Raw genomic sequence first — 23,120 nt, forward strand, 5'->3', positions numbered from 1 at the left:
CAGTCAATCTGTTAGCTGTCCATCTAAAGAAAAGCGCTGCTCCTCTGTTCCAGTTCTGGCCTTATTACTGCCGGTGAGTAAAAAAAAAAACGCTAACACATTTGTCTTTTGGATCCAGTCCCATGAGGAGAGTGAAAGGTACTAACTCTTCAGAAGGAAGAAGTGGTTATAGATTTTCTCTACACTGAAGTAGAATGTTTTAATTTGTACTTCGTTTAAGTTTTAAGTATTTCAAAAATATAGTTCAGGATGAAAACTTTCTGTTTACTCTGGACTGTTTCTGGTGTCTAATGTTACATTTCATTTAGATGATGAGTAATAATAATAATAATAATAATAAATTTTATTTATGAGCGCCTTTCAAGTCACCCAAGGACACTTTACAATAGGATAAAACACTTAGTAACACTTAGTAGCATGAAGCCTTACCAAATGTCATTATTTAACCAGGGATATGTGGTATCCAGGGACACATTTTGTTCACTATTTCCTGTCAATCCTAGAGCCCACCAACATGTGTTTCATGATAAAAAAAAACTCCCCCCTCCTGACATTTCATCTATGTTGAGATGTCTCCTTTTGTTTGCAGGTTTACGATCTGCCACAAGACTGAGGTGATCAAAAACAACCTAAACCCTGTCTGGCAGTCATTTACTATTCCTGTTCGAGCACTTTGTAATGGAGACTATGACAGGTGAGAGAACAGTGCACTGATTACTTTCTTATTTTAAATCATTATGCTATCGAATATAAAGGTTTATATTGAGCTAACACAGGGTCAGCTACTGCAAAAAATTAAATAAATAAAAAAAATAAAGACAAAAACCCGACAGCTACTACTTCGAAGGGCCAGCTCTGTTCTAGGATGCCCTCTGGACCCAGTGGAGGTGGTGAGTGACAGGAGAATGGCGGCTAAGCTGTCATCCCTGTTGGACAACGTCTCCCACCCCATGCAGCAGACTGTGACAGCACTGAGCAGCTCCTTCAGTGGGAGACTGCGGCACCCACGGTGTGGGACGGAGAGATTTCGCAGGTCTTTCCTCCCCACTGCTGTCAGACTCCATAATAAAGACTTTAACTGAACAAACACACACATCCACACATGTGAAATAACACTAAGTGCAATAATCTTTTCTGGCATCGTTGTATTTTTACTCAGTTGTATATAGCATTCGTATTCTATTTTTATCTTATTGTATATTTTTATTCTATTTTATTCTACTGTATATAGTATATTATTTTATTCTATTCTGTACAGCTGTGTACTGTATTTATTCTTATTGTATTCTAATTTTTGCGTCATAACTTTTGCACTGTCCACTTCCTGCTGTGACAAAACAAATTTCCCACGTGTGGGACTAATAAAGGTTATCTTATCTTATCTTATCTTCAAATTTAATTTCCTACTAATTTGTAGTCAGACAAAAGAGCTCTCACCTCTTTAATATATGTCTTTACCAGTGTTGGTCAAGTTACTTGAAAATAATAATTAGTTACTAATTACTGATTACTGCTCCAAAAAGTAATCCCATTACTTTACCGATTACTTATTTTCAAAAGTAATTGGTTACTTTATTACGGTACTTTTTAAAAACATGATGCACAACCTGAATAAGTAATAAAGCAACAGATCTTTCAGCCCAGTTCAATTTTTTCTGCATAATCCATCATATAAAAGTGAAGCAAATGAAAAAGTCTGTTTTGAAATTTTTTTTATTAGTTTTAATCTTTAGTTTCATGCACATTGCATCAAGCAAAAATTAAATTATATGCAGCAGTCTCTGACTGGAAGAAATGTGTTTAACATTTAAACCTTTTCTGCAGATTCCAGCTTATAAAATTAAAAAAAAAATGTTTTGTGTTTACACTTTTTCAAATAGATGCAAGTAAAACACACCAAAAAATTTATAAAATCAAAGATTGAGCAGCACTAAGTCCTGTCTCTTAAATCTGTTGTCACCTGTTTAGCAGGAGTGGGGCGGGTGGAGGTTTGCCCGGTGCCACAGCGTTCATGTCAGTGGGAGGATCCGGGGGTTTCTCTGTGAATGTCACATTCCCGTGCCAGCGTGCTCGGAGCTCGCTCAGAAGTTTAATTTTTTGCTGTAGAAAGACGTTTTCTTCCCACGCAGAGTGAACAGCAGACGCTAATGTTTTTACGGAATCAAACTCAAAGTAATGTGAGTACTTCCAAGCTTTAAACGCTGCACGGTCGTACTCTCTCCTGCTCTCCATATTATGCATTGTTGATCTGCACATGTCTGTTGCTGTGCAGGCTAATTTGTCACAGACGTTTGCCACCTACACTATGTCTAGGTCACAGTCTGCTAGTCAGAATTTGGTTATATCATGGAAATTTGATGCAGCTACAGAGTGTCAATGCTAGTTTTGCTTTCCTTGTGTCTTTGTCAAGTCTTTCCAGCTGTGTTTCCTGTGTGTTTCCATTCTCCCTAATCACCCTCGTGTGTGTATATATTTTGTCTGTTTTCTCTTTGTCTCTTATCAGGACGTCTGCTTCTCTTGTCCATGTTTCCAGGTTCCATGTCCAAGTTAATTCATCCAGTTTAGTTCTGTTAGTTAAGCCTCAGTTCCTGTTTTGCCTCTTGCTAGTATTTTCATTCAGCTTTTAATAAACGGCTCATGTTTTGTTAAAACCCACTACTGCCTGTACATGTATGCATTTGGGTCCTTATCCTCTTTCCTCACTGTCTGCTGCCATAGTCTCATGACATACTGTGCTTTATTGGACAACCAGCGTCCCTAACCTTAAACCCATAGAGGTATTGTCAGGAGGAAGATAAGAAAAAACCCAACCTAGAAATATAGATGAGCTGAAGGAGGGTGAAGGAGCCCCAACCAAGTTCTCATTACATTTTCGACTGTAGGAGTTCCATGACTTCATCCATGAAAAGCATAGAACATCTGAAGGTTCACTTGTACTCATCAGGACTTCAGACTTATGCAGAAACATCATCTTCTTTCTTAAACTGGGTCTGTCTTCAAATTGAAGATTTGAGGTTTGTCTTTCCATATTCATACTGAATCCTGTATAAAGCTGAACTCTGTGGTGGTCAGAATAATGCCAGCAGTCGGCCGTGAACTCAGTGTCAGGCCAGTGCTGGTGTTATTGAGACTAATGCAGAAGTAATAAGCAGCAAACACACACGCACAGTATGTACATCTAAGCCTAAATCAACCGACAAATAAGGGATTACTAAGGATTTTCCCTTAGACAGTAGTTGTCTTTCTTCGCACCTGAAGTGAATGTCCAGTTGGGATAACCACATTTACTCAGGGCCTTCTTAATAGGATATTCTTCTGCTTCCATGGCTGCTGTATCTGTGGGGATGCCTCTCATCATCCACTGGAGCACAAAGTGTCTGTCATCACCAGACTCTTAATAGAGCAGATTCAGTGCTGTGGTGAGTTTTAAAACAAGATTGGAACACTTCTAGAATTTCATATTCATACAGGAGGGACTTAAATTGAGTGTAGACAAAATTTTAAAGGAGTTTAGGCAACAAAGGTAGCTTGGAGACAGGCTCGACAAAAAAAGGTTAAGAAAAGGGTTGCACAATAGCATCTTTAAAAAATTTGGCACCACACTAGAGGTCAGACTACTGTTAATAATGGCTAGGATGAATGTGTGGGGGGTATATGTGTGATGCTAAATTTTGAGTCCTCTATTAGAGGCCTGGAATTTTGAGGGTTCTTCGCAGTATCTTAGGTGTACCTAGGACTGTGTTCTTCTGCACAGAGACCTCTTATACACTCGGATTCTGCTGGAGCTGCTCTTCCAGTATCAGGGTTACAACTCCTTATGTTCCTGTTACCACCAGGACTGCTTTGGACTTTACTTTCCACATCTGCTCCAGTTGTTCCTTCTCTATTTTCTTGTCCTCCTTCCTGATGTTGCTGTCTGTTGGGTTTGCCATATCTATCACAATTTTTTGTCTTCTGCTCCTTGTCACCCACTGCTACAGGGGTGTCAAACTCCAGGCCTCAAGGGCCGGTGTCCTGCAGGTTTTAGATGTGTCCTTGATCCAGCACAGCTTATTTAAATGGCTAAATTACCTCCTCAACATGCCTTGAGGTTCTCCAGAGGCCTGGTAAGGAACTAATCATGTGATTCAGGTGTGTTGACCCAGGGTGAGATCTAAAGACTGCAGGACACCGGCCCTAGAGGCGTGGAGTTCGACACCCCTGCACTACTGTCTGGTTAGTTTGCCAGCAGCTGCTTGTCTGTCTGGAACTTTTGGTGCCATAGGACCTTGTTGTTCTCCACCTCCTTTGGTGGTGTCTTGTATTGGGTATTTGGGACTTCTAGTCCATATATACTATCTCAGCCACTTGGTTAAGCCTCTCAGTGTATACTGTTCTTTACATCTTATGTTCTGCTACTATATGGTGGATAGTCTCTAGGGCACCTTTGGACGGACTTGTTGGCTTTGGTATATTCCTGCCTCTATGGCTGGTGCTTAGGGCCTGTTATTGGGCTGCCATGATCAGACATAATATATTTTTAAATGGACTAACAATGAGGGGGAGTTGTTGCTACGAGTAACACAAAAGTACAAAGCTGCAAAAGCGAGTGAGAATTAAAGACTTTAAAGAAAAGCTATCTGGAGCGCGTACAAACTGATATTCATCTTTTTTAGGGCAGTCAAAACAACCGCTGTATAATGTACTCTGCTATCTTTGTTTATTTGGTCACATGACTGCGTCACATGACTAAAATACGTCATCGTTTTAGAAAGTCTACGTTTTCGTGTGTCCACACTGCAACGGAACAGCTGCGTTTTGAAATGTATGCGTTTTCGAGAGCGTTTTCAAAACGCTGCCTTTTTCCTTGAGGAAAGCGCCGTCTCAGTGTGGACGGGAGGTCAAAACGGAGAGAAAACGATGCGTTTTCAAACAACAATGCATTAGTGTGAACGTAGCCTAAATAAACTCCTATCAGCAAGGATATCATCTGATTGTTGGGGCTTTGTCTCAAATCTTGTAGGGTCTTTACTGTACAAACTAAAGCAGGTTGAGCGGACTATTGTTGAGATTAGGTGCTGTTTGTTTAGACACTAAAGCTGGTGGGCCTAAACCTCACATCAGGAGGTTCTTTAAATACGAGGAGTATGTGTATCAGAAAACCAGGGCACAGAGACTGAGTAGGTCTAATCAAAGAAAGTTTATTCCCTGAGGAAGAAAGCATGCATAAATACTTTTTACACTAAAAATCCCACAATAAAATTGTCCAAAAAACGCAATACAAATATCAAAGTAAAATCATGCAAATAAAATCCAAACTACACTCAAGAATAAACACTAAAATAACAATAAATCCGACTATAAAACAAATACAAGTTTCTGCTGTGTAACATATAAATTTATTGAATTTAATTACATTTAATTACTTCTTACACAGTAGCTGTTTAAGTCACAGAAAACTGGACCTGCATCTCACACAGGCAATCAACCTGTACAGGAAAAGAACAAGAAGTAACAAGAGTCACTCCACCTCATACTCTAAAGCACAGCGCACACGGTCACATGGATGATCGCACGACTGAAAGAATCTGAGTCATAGCACCGACTTTAAGGAAGAAGGCCTACAATGTTTTTTAAAGTTGTCTTATTTCAAATATATAATCCATTATACGTATTATTTTTTCCATTATTTTCATTATTGAATGAATTTTTATATATTATATAATTATATAATTTTTGACATTGGTAAGCTGTATAACTTTAGGGTCACCATTATTTTAATTGATTTCATAATGTGAAACATCCTTTGAAGAAAAGTTAACTTACTCAACTTTCTGATGGTCTCTCCCTATTGGCTTCCTGCCATTTCACTTTCTCACCCTCACACTCCCTCTTATCTTCTGTAAATCTCACCTATGTCTATCTCACCTTGGCTTCCTTGTCTCACCTCCCTCCAGGACAGTCAAGGTGGACGTTTACGACTGGGACAGGGATGGGAGGTAAGCGCTCTCACTCTGTGTGACTCTCCTTTTCCTTGCTTTAATTTTCAGCTCCACACGGAGTCTCTGAAATGTCACACATTATTCTTTCTGACCCAAGGCATTTTATTAGAACAAGTGAAGAGGAGCTCTTCACTTGGCACACACTGGGCAATGAATGAAATCTTGTGAGTGAAAGGTTGCAGCTAAGTGGTTAGGAGGTCAGGTTATACATGGCTTCTACGTCTCATCACAGATGCTGGCTACTGTAGGAGCCCTCATACATGTGGGGCTTAATTTGCAGATATCTTGTGGGGGTTTTCAGGCTGTCTGACCTCATGTTGCTGTTCCACAAATTTTACTCTGAAAATAAATTTTCAGTCTTTTCTCTATGTTCTATCTTCTGTCTCTCTTTTCACTTTTTGTGAGAAAAAAGGAAACCTGAAGGAAATGTTTGTCTTGCAGAATTCATCAGGCTGTAATTCTGATGCATTTTTACTCAGTTTCCCTTTTAGGCTTTGACACAGTATTCTGTTTTGTCAAAATAGAAACATAACAATGACAAATGTATACGCATAATACATTTTTGGATAAAATATCTCTATCGACCAATGACGTGTCATTGTGACAGGGACAAAGAAAGGGAATCCTTTGAGGCTAGACACTTTTTCAAAATTAAAACAGACACTGACTAACGAGCTACACATCACAAAAGTTAGAGCCATTAGAGGATCTGAGTGCTCTGTTGGGGCTATACACGTCGAGAAAGTCTGTTAGGTAACTGGGCGCCATTTTTAAAAGTATACAAAAGGATTTTAAATACGATACGGTATTTAACAGGGAGCCAGTGTAGATTGGCTAGAACAGGGGTGATGTGATCATGCCTTCTGGTGCCAGTTAAGAGGCGTGTTGTGGCATTTTGAACTAATTGCAAACGCTGGAGGAGAGAGAATTGGAGGCCCATGCACAGAGAATTGCAACAGTCTAGTCTCGAAGTAATAAAGGCATGGATAAGCTGTCCAAGGTCTTTATGTGGAATATAGGGCCTTGCCTTGGAGATTTAGCGTAGCTGGTAAAAACTCGTTTTCACAACTGAGGACACTTGTTTGTCTAATTTGAATCTTTGTGATCTAAAGCACAGGACAGCAAGGTTTAAAAGGCAAATATAGCCTAGTTAAATTAAATATCTACAGTTAATTTAATTCAGAGCAGCACAGTGGTGCGGTAGTTAGGGCTGTTGCCTCACAGCAAGAAGGTCCTGAGTTTGACTCATCTGGCCAGGTCTTTCTGTGTGGAATTTGCATGTTCTGCCTGTGTTTGTGGGAGTTCTCTCCACTTCCTCCCACAGTCCAAAGACATGCAGTTAGTGGGATTAGATTGACTGGTGATTCTAAATTGCCCATAGGTATGAATGGCTGTCTTTCTCAATGTGTTAGCCCTGTGTCAGATTAGTGACCTGTCCAGGGTGTACCCCGCCTCTCGCCTTTTGGTATCTGGGATAGTTTAATGTGTGAGAAATACCACATCATAGAAGCTGAAAAGGATACACTTCTCCTTAAATTAGTGCAACTTAATTGCAACTATTTTGTATAAGTTTGTAATACAAGACAACAAAAGGAAGATCCATGCAATCCTTCACATTGGTTAAAGGGAACCCCGGCTATTAAGACATGTTTGCGCTAAAATATGTACTGTGCTTTCAATAACACATATGTGGTACTAAAATACGCCAAATGTTTTCCTTAAGCACCATCCATCCATCCATTCGCTTCCGCTTGTCCTTTTTCAGGGTTGCGGGGGGCGCTGGAGCCTATCCCAGCTGTCATGGGGCGAGAGGCAAGGTACACCCTGGACAGGTTGCCAGTCTGTCGCAGGGCCAACACACAGAGACAGACAACCGTTCGTGTTCACATTCACTCCCGTTTTCACGCCTATAGGAAATTTGGATTAATCAATTAACCTATCCCCACAAACTGCATGTCTTTGTACGGTGGGAGGAAGCTGGAGTACCCGGAGGGAACCCACGCAAACACGGGGAGAACATGCAAACTCCACACAGAAACACTCTGGCCTGATGGTGGAATTGAACTCAGGACCTTCTTACTGTGCGGCAACAGTGCTAACCACCGTGCCACCGTGCTGCCCCCTTTTAAGCACATTTTATATAAAACCGATTTACCAGTAGGCCGCCATTGTTATTTAGTTCTCAATGCACTCTGGGTAGTGACGTCATACGGTTGCACCGCATCCAGTTCACAGTTAGCAGTGCACTGGAAATGGCTTCTGTTCAGCCTTTCCAGTTTGAACCAGAGCAAACCGAGAGAGAGAATGAAAATAGTCAACCAGCACTTAGTTTAGATGAAGATGAAAACAATCCGTCACATGAGGACGAGAGAGTCAGGTAAAACTACTGGTGTCTATGCGGCTACTGTAAAGCACCAAAACTTTTTGAAGCCGTATGTCTTAATCCAGATGTTCTTTGGGCAGCCCTTGTTAGCCTCCATGACCGGTATCCGGTCTTTAAGTGATAACGTGATGAATCCTGCGTCTGGGTCCAAAGTATTCTGCACTTAATAAGACTGATGTGTTTTAACATGTTTTGCTTTTGTATCTTGTTATTTAATATCAACAAGCCCCTAAAAACAGTCAGTGATCACTATCGGCTTCTCATGGTTTTTATTACCGCTAATTATTTTAAAACACAGTTTTTAAACCCTTAAAATGTAACTACAGCCCAGCCCATGCAGCAGCAGTATATTAATGACTAACTAATCTCGGTGGTTCTCCTGACTGACGTTTGGTCCGTTTACAGAATCCTGCCATGCGATTGCATTTGCCCCTAACCATCGGGAGCCCTCACATTAACTTTTATCGAGTGGAAAAAAAGTCCTCCATTCATTAGTGGACCTTTGTTGTTGCCACTAGCTCTGTGCCAATTTTGGGCGCCGATTTTCTTTGTGCCCACGGACTGGTGGTCGATGTCGCTAACAGACGCTTATTCGATGCTCTGTCCTTTTCTTTAATACACTGTTTCACTCGGGCCATCGAGCCCCTGAATTGAGCTAATTTTGTGACTTCAGGGAATGTTTTTCAGTGTTTGCTCTTGGAGTTCCCTTCACTGACTGTTCCTAATTTCATGAACATGGCTACGAAGCACGGGGTTGAACATTATACCCTGACGGTCGGTCCCCCGGTGTTCGCACGCGTGCGCCTCCTCAACCCCGCAAAACCCTCCGTCGTTCGGGAAGAGTTTGCCGCTATGGAGCATCTCGAGCCTGTAAGGGCTGGCTAAGTGACGCTCATGTCAGGAGGGGCTAGTGCCTCCCTATATAATAGGCTGACATAGCGTCAGATGTCATTCAAAAACCTCTTCTCACTTCTCACAGAAGCCTGTAAGACAACTGTGCTATTGGGTGGTAAAGCTAAACTGTCCACAGATTCGAGTGAACAACTCGGTCACCGGGCGCTTTGTTCCCAGCATTTCAGTTGTCCACTAGCATACAAGCAGTAGCAATACTGTTCTGTAGCTAGTGCTGGTGTCAAGTAGCAATACTTTCACCCTGGGAAGTAGCAATATTTTCCCAAAGCGATGTAGCAACACTTTGCTAATAAAGGTACCACTAGCTTCACCATGAGGTAGCAATACCCTTCGGCACTAGCGGTTTTACACATTAGGTAGCAATACCTGCAGAAAAGTAGCACTACTTTTCACCCCATGCTAGCTGAGAAATAGCAATATTCTCCACACTCAGTGTTGGTCTCGCTAATGTGCACAACCCTCTAGCTAACCATGGCTACGACTGACAACGAAGTTGTGAAACTTTGTCCTTGCGGCAAGAGGATTTCTGCCTGGGATACACACCCGTGTGTGCAGCATGCCTAGGCTTATCTCAGGCTCAGGCTGCCTTGACACCTGCACACGACTGTATCCACTGCGCGGCTTTCCCACGCAAACTCCGCACAGGCTAGCTCGCCAGGCTAACCTGTCGGGTGGCGACTCTTTGGTGTGTGAGGCTGCTGCAGCGCAAGGAGAAATTGAGATGCCTGATGATTTGGCAACAACGCCAGGCCGAGCTGGGCAGAGGCAGACCCTCAGCCCATCGCGGCCGCTCTCCCGTCGCTGGAGGCACATGGAGAATGTGAGTTTTTCCACCATGTTGGAGTCGCCCGGGGAGGAGATGCTAATGATGACGGAGATGAGTCGGCTGACTCAGAACTCCTCCTGTCTGACGAGGAGGAGGAGGGTTCCACCTAGAATCAGCTGGGCTGCAAAGCCCTCGGCTACCAGCGAGGTTGAAAAACCGACACCGCCGTCTCCCCTGGATCTCGACATGCAGGACATGCGCAGCTGCTAGGCTCAACATCCCATGGCCCGCCATACAAACAGAGGTTGTAAAATCTCGTTTTGATGGTAAGAAATTGCCAAAGGCGAAAAAGATGGGGAAGCATGTGTTGGCTTACCAACCTGATGACTAAGGAAAAAGTGTTTTACTCGCTGCACGATCAGAAAGCGCCGCTCGGGGTGGATACTCTGGCTCACGAGTGGCCAAGAACCCTCCTCTATGCTTTTCCCCCAGTGGCCCTCATTTCTCCAACTCTGGCCAAATTGAGAGAGAGAGGTCACTATATGATCCTGATAGCCCCGCACTGGCCAGGGAAGCAGTGGCTGGCAGAGATTTTTCAGCTGCTGTGCGGCCCACCTTGGCTGTTATCACTACGCAGAGACCTCCTGTCTCAGGCACGGGTGGAAATATTCCACCCCCACCTGGAGATGCTAGCTCTAAGGGCTTGGCCTGTGAGTGATTTAACCTGAACACAGTGGGGCTCCCTCATAGTTTTATCGACACTATTCAGTGTTCTAGAGCATAGGTGTCAAACTCTGGCCCGCGGGCCAAATTTGGTCCACAGCCTAATTACATTTGGCCCGCGAAGCCATACCAAATTACTATTAGAGCTGGCCTACTGGTATTATACAGCTAATATATATATTGTTTAGTATTAAGCTTTGCTTGTTCCATATTCAGTTTTTCAGCAAAACGTGTTTGAGTCCATAAGAAAAGATTCATTCTTGTATCTAGAGGAAGATTTTTTTTTTTCAATAAATATTAATGGTAGCCCACGACTTTGTTCCAGTTTAGAATTTTGGCCCACTGTGTATTTGAGTTTGACACCCCTGCTCTAGAGCATCGTCTACTAGGACACTATATGAGCACAAGTGGCGTGTGTTTGAAAGCTGGTGCTTAGAATCACAGGCCATCCCTTTTCAATGCTCTGTGGCTGTGATTCTGTCATTTCTTCAGGCCCTGATTGATAAGGGTAAAGCCTTCTCCACCATCAAGGTGTATTTGGCAGCAATTTCAGCCTGCCATATTGGTTTTGAGGGGAAGACTGTTGGCCAGCATCCCTTAATATGCCGTTTCATGAAGGGTGCACGGCGTAAATTGCCTACATCTAGGCCACTGGCTCCATCGTGGGACCTTCCCACAGTATTGGCTGCGCTCTCCTGTTGCCCATTTGAACCCCTGGAACAGGTTGAGTTAAAATTTCTGTCCTTGATGACAGCTCTATTAATTGCTTTAGCTTCAGCTAAGCATGTAGGAGAGATCCACGCTCTCTCAGTGCATCAGTCATGCATTCAGTTGTCCTCGGATAATACGAGGGTCAGTATGCGGCTAAACCTCGCCTTTATCCCAAAGGTTGTCGGCACATGTTCCCCTACAGATGTTCTGGCCTTTCACCCACCGCCTTTCTCCTCAGAGGAGCAACAGCGGCTGCATACCTTGTGTCCAGTCCGTGCACTGCGCATTTATATCGACAGAACCCAGAGTGTCGGACAAAGTGAAAAGCTATTCGTGTCCTGGGCTAATCCACATAAGGGAAAGCCTGTGTCTAAACAGCGCCTCTTCCATTGGATAGTAGGAGCAATTGCCCAGGTCTATACTAGCAGGGGTCTTCAGCCTCCTCACACATTTGCTAGGTTTTACAGGTTAGATGTAACAGCACCTAACCTAGCGCATTCAGTCCTCAGTGCAGGTTCTTCCCAGGTGGGAGCTTCTCCCCTGTGAAGTGCTGTTGGGAACAGTTGTCTTCTTAACAGGCATGTCTGGCAATCCAGCAGTCAGTATTCCTCCCATAGTGAGACACGAAACGAATGCTATGAAAGAGAACTTAAGGTTATGTATATAACCCCAGTTCTCTGAGTAGCATGAGTGAGTGTCTCACCAGACCGCTCTCCTTGCTATGGAAGCGAGGAAGAGGAAGAGGTGGGCTTGTTTTGAATGACATCTGATGCTATGTCAGCCTATTATATAGGGAGGCACTAGCCCCTCCTGATATGGGTGTCACTTAGCCAGCTTGTAAGGGCTGGCGTAATGGTATCTGAGCTTCTGATGAGGTCACGCAGGAGGCCTTCCCATAGTGAGACACTCACTCAGGCATGTTTCGGCTTTTCCACGTCCCACGTTGGTTAAAGCGCTGCAGGAGTTCTTGGGGGGTCTACAACCGCTTTCTCCCCAGAGCTGCGCACCTGCTGTGTTAATCAAGAGCTCTCATGTCGTCTGTGTTTACCTCTACAATATTATATTTAGATGTATTTAGATGGAAGCTAGCGAGCTAACTCCCTGCTAACTTCTAACTCAGTTAAATGTCATAAATTCCGTTTTCATGGATGCCTGGATGTTAAACTTAATTGATACACCTGGCAGAGCTGCCACACTGATCATTTTATTACAGATGAACAAATTTAGACAGTTTTTCAACTCTCAGTAATGCTGCAGTGATCATTTGACTTTTGCAGCGGAGTTTGCTAAGAATGCTAATAACATCAGACTCAAAGACCGGATAGTGCTGGTCTACCAAGTCGTAACCAGGTCACTAATAGACAACTTAATTGACACCATTGCTACACTATGAAAAACAAAACAGGTTAGCTGAACGAAAGCACTTATACTGCTAACAACCAATACACGTCATTGTCCCAGAATGCATTGCGTGCGAAAAAACATGGCCGCTCCCACGGCTCCAAAATAATTTTAAACAACAAAGATTTAATGAATAACAACAAAAAAATTGTAGTTATTCTTAAGTATGTTTTTATGTGGTGGAGATAATTTGTAACATATTTAGAGTAACTTGTCATAATAGTCGGGGTTCCCTTTAAGTGGACTCTTTCTATTTATATTTGTATTTCATAGCTTAAAAAGAGAGAAAATCATTCGGACACCATGTTGTTGAACAAAAGGACTATAATTTTTTGTCAAAAAGAATAGAAAGTCATATTACAGATACAACAATAACTGTTTTCTTTTTATTCGTTATCTTTATCTCATTCTCCCTTCCAGTCATGACTTTATTGGAGAATTCACCACAAGCTACAGAGAACTATCCCGAGGCCAAAGCCAGTTCAATGTCTATGAGGTAAAAAAAAATGAAAAGAAAAAAAAAGACAGAGTGCAACAAGAAGTACATTTCACTTTGGTCACAAAATGACAAAGATTTTCTCCAAAAACTATTTTTTGTTGATTGTGTCGATGGTATTAACAACACAGCTAGTTCCTTCAGTGTTATATATTATTCATGAAGTAATATTCCTTGTGTTATGAATTCCAGCCTTTATTTGAGGACAGTATTAAATCGCCACCTGTTCATATTAGCTTAGAAATATGAGGAAAGACTATATAATGTGTTCTGACTTGTTTGTTGAAAAGCTTGTTTCATGTTTCCTCTCTTATGGTCAAGGTGTTGAATCCTAAAAAGAAAGGCAAAAAGAAGAAATACATCAACTCAGGGACGGTAAGACTCGTCAGTGTGTCATGTCAACAGCTGTCACATGTTTCATGGGGATGACTCATAGCAGGAGTGATTTATCAGTCCAGTAAATGTATAATGTTTGCTGTTAGCCTGTCTGTAACCTCCCTTGGTTCTCTTGATATTTTTTCTCATTTCCCTTTCACTTTCTCCCAATCTTCAAGGTGACCCTGCTGTCTTTCAAAGTGGAGTCAGAGTATACATTTGTCGACTTCATCAGAGGAGGGTAAGAACTCAGTCAGTCATGTTTCATTAGGGTAGAGTCGAACATACACAAATGATATTACTGGAAGGTAGTACAAAGGGTGCAATGTGTTATAAACTTTGACTAAAATGTTTACACTTTTCTTACATTCTGGTTTTCCAGTGAAAAAAATCAGCCCTCATTTGATTCTTGAGTCACAGTTTAGTGACTCTTCACAGCTTCTGTCTTTTATCCCCACTGCTCTATTTGTCGAACCTGACATTTAGTTTGCCACTGCACACAATGTTGTTCAGATAAATGATAACCAAGATAGCAGATTTCACTAGGAAATGTCTGCTTCTGATTGATGAGAACTTGAGTTGTCACTGAAGATGGCCTTGACTGATGTTATACTTTTTACTTACATCAATTATTCTAAACAAAAAAGACACATTGAGTATCACGACAAGCTGGGCAGTCATGGCGTAATATGAACATTCGTCTTGTTCCAACATGACTGTATACAAAGCAAGATCCATAAAGACATGGATGAAGAACTGGGCCTGGAAGAGCTCTGCGCCTTTGGGATGAATCAGAGCAAAGTGGATTCAGGCCGTCTTGTCTGACCTCACAAATATGCTTCTGGAGAAATGGCCAAAAATTCCCATAAACCTCATGGAAAGCCTTCCCAGGAGACTTTTACTCAAGTTATACTCATATGTGTGTGAAGCCAGATGAGTGAATACTTTCAGCAATGTAGTGTATTTCTCATACTTTTACTTTATAAAACTAGGGGTAGAAAATGTTTTGGAACAAAAGAACATCAGTAATAATGCTGTGGTTATAAAACCATAACATGTAAATAACTAACCCCCAACATGCCAGAAAAATCCAATATAACTCATTAAACTGAAATGGCAATAAAGCAGAGGGCATGACACAAGAAAGTCAGCTATGCTATGCTCTCAGCACAACTTAAACACAGCAGTCGTAACTAAATCTAAAGCAAAAGCTTAAGAAAATACACAGTAATTCAAAGAAAGTGCTTCACCCCTGTACTTCTAGTTGGTTTACTGACAACCACAGATTGCATCAGGCAGATCAGACAAGTGTAGCGGATGATGTCATATTGCATCAGCTCTAACTTTGACCAATATGAGCATGCTTTGAGTTGCATCAGCTGCATCAGGGTCACACTCTGAACGTTTGATTTGTTAACTACGTAACCTAATTAGCTGAAGTAACTAGCGTTTCACTCATAAATACTGTGTGATATTAATACAATAAATGTGTTACAGCAGTCAAGCAAATAGGCTGGAAGAAAAAACATTCCAAGGTAGTGCACTTTATTTGAACACTGATGTTTCTTAAACCATCAGTGAGGCATTTGCTGCTGCCTCACTGCTTTTGTTTTAGAGTTTTATATTGCTGAATTTGTTTTCTCATCATTCTGGACAGCTCATTTTTTTAAAATGGTTTTTGTTGTGAAATGTAAGCTACAGAAAGCTGAAGAATTCACTGGGCAAAAACAATACTACATACGTTAATAATTTGTAGATTTCAAATACTTTAGATGTCTTACAATTTCTAACCGGTGACCAGTACGTTTCTCGATCTGGCATGAAGAGCTGTAGATGTTCTTCCAATCTCAAAACGAAGTCCTGACCACTGTGACTGATATCAATGTGCTCAATCTCCCACCAGGACACAACTCAACTTCACTGTAGCCATAGACTTCACAGCATCCAATGGTAAGACAGTGTTTCATCTTAATGCATGCAGGAAATGTCCACACATCTGTTCAGTGAGATTTTTTTGCCCACAAAATAATTTGTTGTCGCTTTTTTACTTTAGTTAGACTCTTTTTGCCTTCTTTTGAAAAAATCAATTTCAGTGGCATTGACAAATAACTGCCACACAATTATTTGTCTGTCTTGGTGGTGGTCTATATGGAGACACTATTCGTGCTATTATGTTCCCAAATGTCTATCATGCTATCATCAACCATCACACATATGCACAATATGTACTTCTGTGTAAAGTATGGAAACTGGAATATGTCCTAAAAATATCACAATGGACCAGCTGAAGAATATAGTGCACAAGCTGATTGTCCATTAAAAATGACCTTCACATTGAGAGTTGCTTTTTGATTAGCCACTTAAGAGCATTTTTAAAAAGCCTGAACACCAAGTCCCTGTTATTCTACAGAGGTGCCTGCAAAGAAACACAATGACAGTCACCTATCAGCCAGACAGGAAAAAACAAACTCCTAATTGCAAAGTCTTTAAGTTGAAAAATTCTCAAAGAAAGAAGCTCTGTTAACGAAATAATGAGAGATTAGCAATATTACACCTAATCTGGTTGTTCAAATACTTCATCAGTCCATCAGGCTAATGGGACTTACTAAACTGAGGCAGCCAGATTATTGTTGTATTGTAATTAGTGTTTACAAGACATGATTGATAGTGCTGATTGACAGCACAATTTGACAGTTTTGGGCCAGGAGTTACCTCTGTGTTTGTAGGAATTTTATTTTTTTGCCCATGGCAGCGTGCTCGGTGCTCGCTCAGATTTCAAGTTTAATTTTCTGCTGTAGAAAGAAGTTTTCTTCCCACGCAGAGTGAACAGCAGACGCTGATGTTTTTGTCACTTATTACAGAATCAAACTCAAAGTAATGTCAGTACTTCCAAGCTTTAAACGCTGCACGTTCGTACTCTCTCCCGCTCTCCATAACATCCATCGTTGATCTACACACGTCTGTTGCTGCCACGGACGTCGCACGCTCGTACATCATTGTCATGAGACACTCTCACCAACAAAATCATGGTTTAGTAACGCAGTAAGGCAGCGTGCTTATGGGAAAGTAACAGTAATCTAATTACTTTTTTGCAATAGTAATACTTGTTCTCGTTACTTGTAATCAAGTAATCAGATTACAGTAACGCGTTAACACATTACTGCCTATCTCTGCTCAGCACATTGCAAAGCATGGAGTAAAGGATGCTGCCACAGCATATGTTTCCTGCAGTTACAGATCACTGGCAGTATCTGGCAGTCTGATGCACTTGGCTGGGTTTGACAGGTGCCTGGAGAACGATACTTGCTCTTGCTCTGCATTGTACCAAGTGTAATCAATAATTACATATTCCCCTTTACATAATTCTATTATATAATCACCCCACATAATTATGGTGTGGGGTTGTTTTTCAGGAATAGATCTCACAGGCTTAGACAGAAGCTTAATGCTTCAGGGGATGGCCCCTTCCTCTTCCAACGTGGCTGTGCATCAGTGCACAAAGCAAGGTCCATAAAGTCATTAATGAGCAGGGTTGGTGCGGAAGAAAAACGTTGTTAACAAAAAGTTGTTATAGCTGCAAAAGGTGGGGTATTTTATAACGTTGTGACTACTGACAGGTAAGGTGAATAATACCGATTATCTTTTAGTCATGGCACCTGTTAGTGATTGGGATATATTAGGGAGCAAGTAAACATTTTGCTCTTAAATGTAGATGTGTTTATCAAAGAGGGTTTAGCGGCTAAAACAGGACAACACTGCTTAAAACCTTTCATGCTAGGTTGTGAGCCCACAAATTGAAAAGACCGCATTCAGACTTAAAGAACTGACAACATGTCAGACAGCAAAGAAACTACACAGATACGAATAAGGATGCTCTTTGAAATGTATTTTCTTTCCACGGCTCCATAATATCAATTCTACAAAACCACGTTTCTCAAAATTTAGTTGGTCTTTTTTTTGGAAAGCAAAAAACAAAAACCAACTAATTCCAGTAGTTACACAACATAGTGGTTTCCTTCATCATGTCTGCATGTGTGTTTTTTGCAAGTCTAATAAATGTGTAATTGCTTTTCTTCATTCTCTGATAAGAACATTCTCACGCTAATTTTGCTGCATGCTGGTGGGGATTTCTCTCTTTCTAGGTAACCCGTCCCAGCCGACATCGTTGCACTATATGAGTCCATACCAAATGAATGCATATGCCATGGCCCTGAAGGCTGTGGGAGAAATTATCCAGGACTATGACAGTGACAAACTCTTCCCTGCGTATGGCTTTGGAGCTAAACTTCCCCCAGACGGCAAGATCTCCCACGCCTTTCCACTGGTGAGAGTCATGATTGAAACTGAGGGAGAGACTTTTTTAACTGTTCGTACTTGAAAATATTGACTTCATGGGCTATTTTTGTTAATGGTGGTGCAATTGTGAAAAGCGACCGCCTCTGTGCAGTAGTTAATCAATTTACTCTTGGTCAGTCAAATGAATGGTGTCATTAATGGTGAGCTGATGTAGCAGAAATCACAGTTAGGTCCATACATTTTTGGATTATTTGTACTTTTTTTTCTCAATTTTTTAACATTTCTTTTAGTCCTGCCACTGTACCCCACCACAGACAATAATAAAAATAAATCCAACAATCAAGATGTGATTGAAGTCCAAACTTTCAGATTAGGCATTCATTTAGGAATCACAGCTATTCCATCTGGTTCAGATTCACTGCCCATTTTCAAATACTCAAACATAACTGAGCAACTCATAAATAGCTTTAAAAAAGCCTGTTCTCTCTTTATTCCACAAAAAATTTAGTAGATAAAAGATCTGGTTCCAAGTGCTGGACTTGGATTTAGTAGCTTTTCAATCAACCTCTCAATATGAGGTCCAAAGTTTTCTATTAGTCTGAAAATCAGAATAAATGGACAAGTCAACAATCTGGTACATTCTTAAAAAGAAGGAATGGAGGAAGGGCGCACTAGTGACTGCAGTTTGAGTTACAAAGAAGACTATTACAGAAGAAGCATTTAGTTTCCCTCGAGGAAACCATGTATATAACAACATAATGCACGAGTACATCCTTGTGAATGTACAGGCATGCACTTTGTACATACACTTGCACATGTCTGTAAACCACCCAATCAAATTGACTGCTTGTAAATCTAAGGTGGATATATAAGTTTTAACTCGTCTTGTTCACTATAGTTACTGTGAAACTCCAGTGTATGGATGCGTATATACTCTAGCTTTGAAAAACAAATGGGCATCACTTGATTAATGAAAATGTTTTCACTCAGCATTCCTTAAATAAACATATAGCAACACGATTAACGCTGACTTCTCTAGTCAAAGTGATGAGTGCTTTCATAATGTAATGGTCTATTCACTTGTCTCCCTGTGAAAGGACTCTAAAGCCAGGATGGTGCAGTCTGTGTTTTATCAAGATCGAAATGCATTGGAGCTATTTTTTATTGTCAACCTCGCAGGGATATTGTAATTAGACAAACAAGAAAATTCAAGTTACCAAAACGCTTGTCTAAATGAGTAAATCTGAGTAAAGCGAGTACCAACAGTTGAAAGCTGGGGAAAAACACAAATGTATCAAATCAAGTTCACTAAATGTTTTGTGTTTTCTGGGCATCTTCTTTTTTACATTGTGATGCACAAAAATGATAAAACAAACAACATGGACCATGCTCCAATAACCTGTGGAAATAATTGTACATTGCTGACTGGATGATGCAAATAACACAACTGTGAAACCTCTGAAAGCAGCAGGCTGACAGTGTTTATATAGCCACATTACTTATCTCAGATTTCAAACTTTGTTTACATCTTGATGGTCATATTTTACTACAAAATCATTTCATTAAAGAAGTGTGGGCACCTTAATGCATTTCATGAATGAAAAACAAAAGCCTGTTTTTCCTTCAAACATTCACATATCCTGTGGCACCAACAGACCTGCAGTGGAATGGTGAGACTTTAGTCAGTTTGTAATCTGATATTTCTAGTGATGTCAATGACAACAATATAATTTTTGGATCAGAAAATGGATATTTATTAACATATACTATATTTTACGCAGCTTATGAGTGGATCCAGAGGTTGCATGACATAAAGGAAAGGCTTTTTTTATACAGCAACTAAATAATAAATTAAGGTCTGTTGGCCTTTCTAACTTGGACACATGAAATATTGATATGTTATGTTAACCCATCTGCTGGTTAGACCACATAAACTCCAAGTATTTAGTTTGGTCTAAATGTTAAAACAGTTTACTCAGTCTGACACGTCTGTTCTCATTTTGCAGCGCTCTGCACTCTAAACTGTTGGAACACAAAGTAATCCCTTAGACTGCTTCACTACAGTTAGATGTCGACTTGCAATATTATGTGAATAGTTTTTTCTGTTTTCATGGAACAACAGAAACTTCAGTTAAACATCTGCTTTTTCCAAGTTCACCATATTCATAAAGCTTAAAAACAGGTGTGAAGTCAGATTAACTTTTTTATTTTTGGTTGACATGTGTCAGCTCTGACTCACACATTCAGCATTGTAGTCTTGCTTCCATTTCTACTTGTGCATTGCTGTACAGTAGAATCACTGTGGAGATTGCTTGGGATGATGTAAACTGGCTGTTTTGATGCATTAGAGTACCAGCTCTAGTCTGAGCCCTTCCCAAATGACTGAGTTACTCCTTCTATTACTAACTGTGAGCCCAGACCTTATGGTCACCCATTGTAGGAGAAATTAAGATACGCCAGTATGGGAGAAATCTGTTCTCTCTTTCTAGTCCCTGTCAGGACTCTTGCTGCAGCATTTTGGATTAACTGAAGGCTTTTCGGGGAGTTTTTAGGACATCCTGATAATAACAAATTACACTGGTCCAGCCTTGAAGTAATAAATGTATGAACTAGTTTTTCAGCATCACTCTGAGAAAGGATATTTCTCATTTTAGAGATATTGCGCAAATGTAAACAGAATTGGTCCTAGCACTGAACCCTGTGGAACTCCATAATTAACCTTAATGTGTGAAGAAGACTCTCCATTACATGAACAAATTGGAGTCTGTTAGACAGATAAGATATAAACCACTGCACCTGTAATACCTGCAGCATGTTCATCTAAAATTTCCTCAGAAGTCAGTGTGCCATATGATTGCATTAGCAATAAATTTAATAACGCTCTATATTAACAGTTACACACTATATAGAACAACTTTATAGAATTATATTTATTCCCAGATGTTGGCAGCTATCAGTGAATAGTTTTCAGCTATTTTGAAACAAAAAAAAAGACACTTTTTATCCATAACAGCAAATGAACTGTACAACAGAAAATACAAATGCCATTTATGGTCTCCTCACAACAATGATAAGAAAAATAAACTGGGCCAATATGGCATGTTTGTTAATACAGAGATACACATGTTAATGTGATCTCTGGTCTCCCACTCAGAGACTCAGGTCTTCGAGTGTCCAGCATTCAGAGGCTACCTGAGGACTCATGTGAGAGAAAATCTGCTCACACAGACATGTAGAGCCAAACACTGTCAATAAGGCCTCTGCAATGTTCTGAAGACAGTTAAACTTGTCAGGTAGTGACGTCCAGCAGGTGAACATGCAGCTCCATGAACACGCACAGCTGTGGATTCCAGCTGTGTTCGTAGTTCTGCAAACTTTGACCCCACAGAGTCGAGCTTTTCAGTTCAATCAGCTGCATGTCGATGTCCTCTGTGTCCAACCACTTAACAAATCCTGCTGCTCATTAAGGCTTTCTGGTTTGATCAGAAAATAAAACATTGGTCCAAACACCTGAAAGTCCTGAAAACACATTGTGAATTCTGTCTCGAGTCTACGGATGTATCCGTGTATTTCCACGGTGCTGATGCTGCGCTGAGCGGAAAGCTCCTGAAACTTTTGAAGTGTTGGAATGTGGAAATTTCAACATCGCTTGAAAAAACTGCCAGCTAGCAACGTCCCTCTCACCAGTAGGCAAAGTTATTTTTAGCCAATTACATGTTTAATCTGGTAGTTGGGGCTGTTAGCTAAGACACCGTCATTAAGAATTGGCACAACTATGCGAGCTGATTTGCGATGTGCACCGCTGGCCCATTTATTTTTTAACGCACCTCCTCAGATTAACTCACTGCGTGTCGTGCCCAGGGCTGGACTGGGACAACAAAACAGCCCGGCATTTTGACTAGAGACCGGCCCCCCAGGTATTAAAGCCATAAAGCCTTTGAATGAAAAGAAACGCTGTGGTGACAGTGATGTACAGTCTTGTTGGTATATATATGATTTCTATACATTTTACATCAGATAAAAAGTTGGTTGTAACCTTCAGATAATTATTTAATAACAGCCAGACATTTTAAATGAGAATAAGAAAGTATTTCTTTGTGCCCCCCTTTCCCTGTTAATGCTCTACCTGGCCCCTGGCAAAACTTTGCTAGACCCGCCCCTGCACAGTTACCAGCTGTCAGCTACATAAAAAAGGATCCTGGTGTTATTTGTCTCTCAGAAACAGTTCATAACTTCCCTTCAACTCATTCATGTCACCTAAAAGGTAAACCTGTTTCTCCATCACCTGTTCAGCTCTGATGATTCAGTAAGGACATCTCCTGGTTTCATCTTCATGTTTCCCTCTCACCAGATAACCAAACGATATCATGACCAGCAGCTTTTATGGCTGTGGCTCCAGCAAACATCAGCTGATACTAGAAATTAATATTAAATAAATTCTAACAACAGCTGATCAAGCTTAAACTGCTGTTGTTTTTTAGCGCGACATCTGCTGGTTTCCTCTTTCTGGTGCAAAGTGAGCGATAAACAAACAAGAGAGAAAAGCCGATCAGCTGATCACTGATCAGTTTCATGATTGAAGTAGCAACAGGAGAGGCAGGGGGAGAGAATGAGAGAAGAAGAGGCAGCTGTGCAGCAAAGACAGAATAACTCCAGCTTTGTGTCTTTTTTTCCATTCTAGCTGCGTTCCTTTTCAGCTCAATACGAAACACGTAATATTTTCTCTGAATACGAGACAATTCGTTTTTTTACGGGACGGTTGGCAACTCTACTAACTAACTCTTATAAATAAAGTTCACTATCAGTAACATCATAGCTGTAGAGAAACTCTGTCATGCTAGCTAGCACGCAGTACGAGTTACTGTAACTGACGGTAAAAAGTCAGCACAACGAAAATAAACTCCACCTAAACTTGGTTTATATCTGACCCAGATAGACTGCAAGTCATAACTTCTTACCTGAAGTTCAGTTCACCTGACACTCAGACCGGCGGCTGCCTCGGGTCTCTCCTCTCCTGCCTCCCCTTTCCCTCATCCACCTGCTGGCCAGCAGCTAAACATCGGCCAGCATCTGGCC

The 23,120-nt window shown here is 41.0% G+C and overlaps 2 protein-coding genes across 2 annotated transcripts in view; one reads left to right on the plus strand and one right to left on the minus strand.

Annotated features, from left to right (window-relative positions):
• Positions 1 to 23,120, minus strand: part of LOC308401934 (uncharacterized protein) — a 565,304-nt gene that overhangs the window by 453,470 nt on the left and 88,714 nt on the right. The gene's annotated exons all lie outside the window — the stretch shown is intronic.
• Positions 1 to 23,120, plus strand: part of LOC308403240 (copine-9-like) — a 204,516-nt gene that overhangs the window by 135,600 nt on the left and 45,796 nt on the right. Inside the window, exons 9-15 of the mRNA XM_080892508.1 lie at positions 590 to 694; positions 5,937 to 5,978; positions 13,298 to 13,373; positions 13,695 to 13,748; positions 13,928 to 13,989; positions 15,652 to 15,698; positions 17,891 to 18,072. Of these exons, the coding sequence (XP_080748634.1) occupies positions 590 to 694; positions 5,937 to 5,978; positions 13,298 to 13,373; positions 13,695 to 13,748; positions 13,928 to 13,989; positions 15,652 to 15,698; positions 17,891 to 18,072 (568 nt within the window). The remainder of the gene's footprint in view (positions 1 to 589; positions 695 to 5,936; positions 5,979 to 13,297; positions 13,374 to 13,694; positions 13,749 to 13,927; positions 13,990 to 15,651; positions 15,699 to 17,890; positions 18,073 to 23,120) is intronic.

The sequence above is a fragment of the Rhamphochromis sp. 'chilingali' genome (assembly GCF_963969265.1).
Source record: "Rhamphochromis sp. 'chilingali' genome assembly, chromosome: 9".
In the NCBI taxonomy this organism is placed as follows: Eukaryota; Metazoa; Chordata; class Actinopteri; order Cichliformes; family Cichlidae; genus Rhamphochromis; species Rhamphochromis sp. 'chilingali'.